At 30.4% G+C, this 5,207-nt stretch overlaps 1 protein-coding gene across 1 annotated transcript; it reads left to right on the forward strand.

Annotated features, from left to right (window-relative positions):
• Positions 1-2,612: 2,612 nt before the first annotated feature.
• Positions 2,613-2,993, forward strand: LOC109184318 (non-specific lipid-transfer protein 1-like). Its single transcript, XM_019334315.1, has one exon. The coding sequence runs from the start codon at positions 2,613-2,615 to the stop codon at positions 2,991-2,993; it is 381 nt and encodes a 126-aa protein (XP_019189860.1).
• The last annotated feature ends 2,214 nt before the right edge of the window (positions 2,994-5,207 follow it).

The raw sequence follows: 5,207 nt of genomic DNA on the forward strand, positions 1-5,207 counted from the left end.
ATGTATTTTTAGATTATTGTTTCAGAATTTATCTAAATATCATTCGGTATCATGGCATATATCAATGCAAGATTATCAAATTTTTCATAAAAGTATATATTTCAAGAATGCATAACTATGACCTATGGTAGAAATGTTGGATTAACTGATGCAATAAAAGCAATTTTAGAGAGAAGCACCCTCACTGGATAGTACCATAAACATAGTTTTTGCAACATAAAACCCTATTAATTGCCGTGAGCGTCAGAAATGAATTCTTGATTTGATCTAGTCCCCTAGTGTGCTTCACTACAATTTTAGTGCCTTGGCGCAGTGCACCTTCAAAAATGGAACCAAATCCCCTGATCCTTTCCCAAAAAGACAATGATAATAGGCATAGTTTTTCATCTGTGTTGAATATATACTATAAATTAGGACAATGCGTGATTCTAATTAATTGACCAAAGTTCATGTTAAATTTTATATGGGCCCTGTTTGGTAAATGACTATTAGCGGATAGTTGTTAGCTGTTAGCAGATTGAGTTAATTAGAGGGTATAACAAGTTGATAACTTTAGTTGATTGTAGAAATGTGTTTGGTAAATGATCTGTTAGCTGATAGCTATTTGGTATAATTTCTTTTCTTAAAAAGCTAATTGAAAAAGTTGCTTTGAACAACTTTTTGAATTTCAACATTTTGGAGTTACAAAAAGCTAAGTCAAACCGCTAATAGTGGTCAAATAAGCCAAAATTGGCTTATAGGTTAACTATTTTACCAAGCAGGGCCATTGTATTTTGTTAATACACTCTAACATACTCGTAGTATATTTTGAAATAAGAACTTAATGCATTAACTCTGAACGAATACAATCAACAAGATAAGGGGGAGGGTTATCAAACCATTCCCCGCAACCTGACATAGAAACGGCTTCCCGAGCAACAGTGTGAGCAGCACAATTCGCATATCGCTTAGCAAAATAGATGTCAACACCATCAATAGTGGTTACCACTTCTTTAACATCATCAACAGCTAAACCAAACACAGAATAAAAAGAGTCTGAACGTAAAGCAAAATAAACCAATTGGGAGTCTGTCTCAACATCTACCTCCCCCATGCCAGTTCCCTCTAACATACTCGTAATATATGTTTAACAATTATGTCAATTTTGATTGGGATGGGATTCGAAACAAAGACTTTCCTTCGGAAAATCAATGACTGAGTTAAGAATAATAAATAGCTAACGGAAATTCTTTTACTAAAGTTTAGATTGACAGAATACAAGAGTATTTAGGAAATGTAAATAACATGATAGAGGGTATAATTGAAAAAATCACAAAAAATACTAAAATAAAAATAATATGAATCATTGATTTCAACAAACAATTACATCAACATTTTTTAGTTCCCTTTAGGGGCGGCCTAACTTTATTGGCTCATATATATAAAAAGTAAAATAAAATATTTAATACAAAAATTAACTTCCTCAAAATTAACAATAGTGTCTTTTGCACTTAGAGTACATTCATTCGGGAAACTCAGAAAATGACTCCTGGAAAGTGTTTTTCGTTGACGGGAGAAATGTAGGCATTTTTGCAAAAAATCCGCTAACACTCAAAACATGGTTGCCTTCGCTGTCGTCGTTGCCTTCAATTCCTCAGTTTCCATCCACTCTTATATTTTTCAGAATGCAACCAAACACTGACAAGGAAAATATTTTTCAAAAAATGAGTCATTTTTTTAAAAATATTTCCCAAAAGTCATTTTATGCTTTACAAACGGACCCTTAATGATGAGAAATGTAGTGATGGAATCTTTAATTTTCTATCAATACAATGAAGATAGTTTTTTAACCTCCTCAACAACTTTTTAGGTTGCACTCAAAGCAAGAGATACTAATGTCAATCCGCACCTTAGACTTCTCATATATATATATATATATATATATATATATATATATATATATATATATATATACATGTATTTTCTCTAATTAATTTAATTAAAATCTAGTTACTCTAAAATTTTATATGAAAAACACAAATTACTATATTTAATTTGAATTATAATTTCACTTAAATACAAAATTATTCATCTAAAATCAACCTTACTATTTACCTTGAATTAAGATTTTACTTAAATAACATATAATAAGAGTTAATATCATCTGGGTCCTCTAAATACAGTGGTTTTAATTTACCACGTTTAGTCTTACACTTTTAAATCCATCATCCGTGGTCCTTCGACATTTAAATTTTTATCATTCGTTATCCAAGTTAATTATCTATAGTTCTTCAACTATCAAATTTTAACTGGTTGTGATCTTTCTAGGAGGACCATAATTGATTAAATTTTGAAAGTTGAAAGACCATAGATGGTTAACTTGGACCACGAATAGTAACAATTTGAAAGTGAAGGATCACAGCTGATTAATTTGAAAATTTAAGACTAAAAGTGGTAAAACGGAACCATATGACATTATTAGAAAATGCAGTCACATTTTTAGTTAGTACGTCTAAATCCAAACGATGGTAGCTATATATACCTCCCTATCCATCCCAATTATTTCCACATTCACTAATCTTAAGCTACGAATCATATTCTTCTTATATCAATCCAACGAAGATATCTACACAATGGCAGTCGTCGGAAACCGAAAGCAGCTGATGTCATTGCTCCTCCTATGCGTCATCACCTCCGCCGTTATCCCGCCTTGGGTGGAGGCGCAGGTATCATGCAGTGGCCTCATCACTACAATTTCACCATGCATTGGCTACATATTAAATGGCGGGGAGATACCGCAAGCGTGCTGTGACGGCCTAAAAACAGTAGTGGATGGTTTAAAATCAAAGCTAGACAGACAGAGCGCGTGCGAGTGCATGAAAGAGGGGTTTTCTAAAGCCACGCCAGACCAGATTAAACGGGTTCAAGGTCTCCCGAATTATTGCAAAGTCCCCCTTCCATTTGAGATTAGTCCTACTGTCAACTGTTCAGCGGTTCAAAAGAGAATTGATTAGACGAAAAGGGTATTTGAAAATCTGTATTAACATCTTTTACTAAAGATGTTGATTGGCATCATATATGATATTTGAGAAATAATTTAAACTTTTCTTTTTAAAAAATTATTTATTACTCCGTATTTTTTTTTTCTTGTGGGGTGGTAACCAAAATTTGTTAATCTTATAAACCATTCAAAAAATTTTGCATAACCCAGCAACTTGGCAGTTGGTGAGGGGATCAGATTACTAAAATAATTACAAAATTAGAGAATTGACCGTAGTTACTATTATATTTTATGCTTGTTGCGTAAATATCGATGCCTAATATTAGTATGTACTCTATATTAAAATGTTAGATTTATTTATATTTTAGATATTTATATAATTGGATAATAATAATAATAATAATAATAATAATAATAATAATAATAATAATAATAATAATAATAATAATAATGGAAACTATTTTTATAAATTTGATACTTATATTTTAGAAAATAACTTATATAGTACTCCAATTGATAATATCTATATATTATTACTATTGAAAAAGATAATAAAATATATAGTGGTGCATATGCATGCCAATAATAGTTGAAAAAGATAATGAAAGTTATTATAACCGTAGAAGTATTTTTTTTTTTATCAAAATATTGTATAATACAACTCTTATAGCATAATGTATAAAAATAGTAATGAAAAATCGGACATAAATGAAAGATAGGATTTTCATTCACACTTATTAGTTTTTTATTTTTAGATATACGACATAAATAATAATTTTGCGTTGTATTATACTTGACGAGTAAAACGGATTAATATATGATTAGTTAATAAGTTGATAGGATTTATTTTTAAACTTTTTTTGAAAGCTACTGGATCTATGCTTAAACTCATAATCTTTCAAATGGAAGTCCAACCCGGATACCATTAGACCACATAGTCCTGGTAATCTATTTTTAAACTTAATTATATATAGAAGTTTAAGATTTATAAACCACAAGATAAATTATATATAATATTTTAAATACAAAATTTTGAAAAATATTCTATTTATCCCAATCATTACTAATCATTATCGTTTGGACCATATTTTGTATACTGTAAAATAATGTACATTCAGTACAAAAATAATGTACATATTAAAAATGTACTTTTTATTATGCTCCACATAACAGTATGTGGACCATGGTCCAATAATTTGCCCAAAACCATGCCATCATACAATTGACTTTCAATATAAGTTTTTTTTTTTTTTTTTAATAAGTTTAATGAACGGCTCTATTTTTAAAATTGAGTTCGTTAATATACAATTTATTTTTAAAAAATTATGCTCCAATATCATTTAATTTTATAAAATATAATTTATCAAAGTGTTTACTTTAAAATTATATTCATTTAAAAATTAAAATTTCAAAAAATAAAATCACCATTAAATATATGTATGTGCTCAATTATCTATCACCTGATAACCAACTTAGGAATATAAAGCTATTTTGATTATAACCAACTAATATAATTAGACGATATAATTATCATATGATGCAATAAAACTATAAAAGTGATTGAAATTATTATAAAACATGAATTCATGCATGAATTCATGCATATTCTGTTGGTACCGTTGGTAGAAAACACAAATAATAATCAAAAATAAGATTATTATTTTTTGGAAAGAAGGGAAGAAAAGGTGAAGAAAAGTGGCTAGTGTTTGGTGTTGGGTTTTTGCAAGAGTCAAGTGAGCACTCTTTCCTTAAAACCTTATTTGCCACATCCCAAAGATGCTAGGAGCACTGTGGCCTAGGCTTCCCAGGATAAAACTTGCTAATGATTCAATGTTTGAGCACTCAAACAAGGAATCCGGCGAGCAAGACAATGGCTATGAACACAGTAGGCCAAGAAAGAGTAGAAGCAGAGAGGTTTTGAAGCTGAAAAAATGAACTTTCGTGTTCTATGTTTCTGTGTGTAAAACTCTACTACCTCTACCCTCTCTTATATAGGGTTGAAGGAGCCAATAGCCTTTATTATGGCAATTAAAAATGACATCAAAGCTGCCTTCCAACAGCTATAACAGCAGGCCACTACCTGGGAATTGAATTCAGAATTCAAAATTGGAATTAATAGACAATTAATTCCGTAACAGATGAATTCAATCCCCTCAACAGATGACCGTTAGCGTACAGGGTTCGGTCTCAACTCTTTCGACCTCATCCAGTTTCGGCCCTTGCACCT

The sequence above is a fragment of the Ipomoea nil genome, unplaced genomic scaffold, assembly GCF_001879475.1.
Source record: "Ipomoea nil cultivar Tokyo-kokei standard unplaced genomic scaffold, Asagao_1.1 scaffold1259, whole genome shotgun sequence".
NCBI classification, from domain to species: Eukaryota; Viridiplantae; Streptophyta; class Magnoliopsida; order Solanales; family Convolvulaceae; genus Ipomoea; species Ipomoea nil.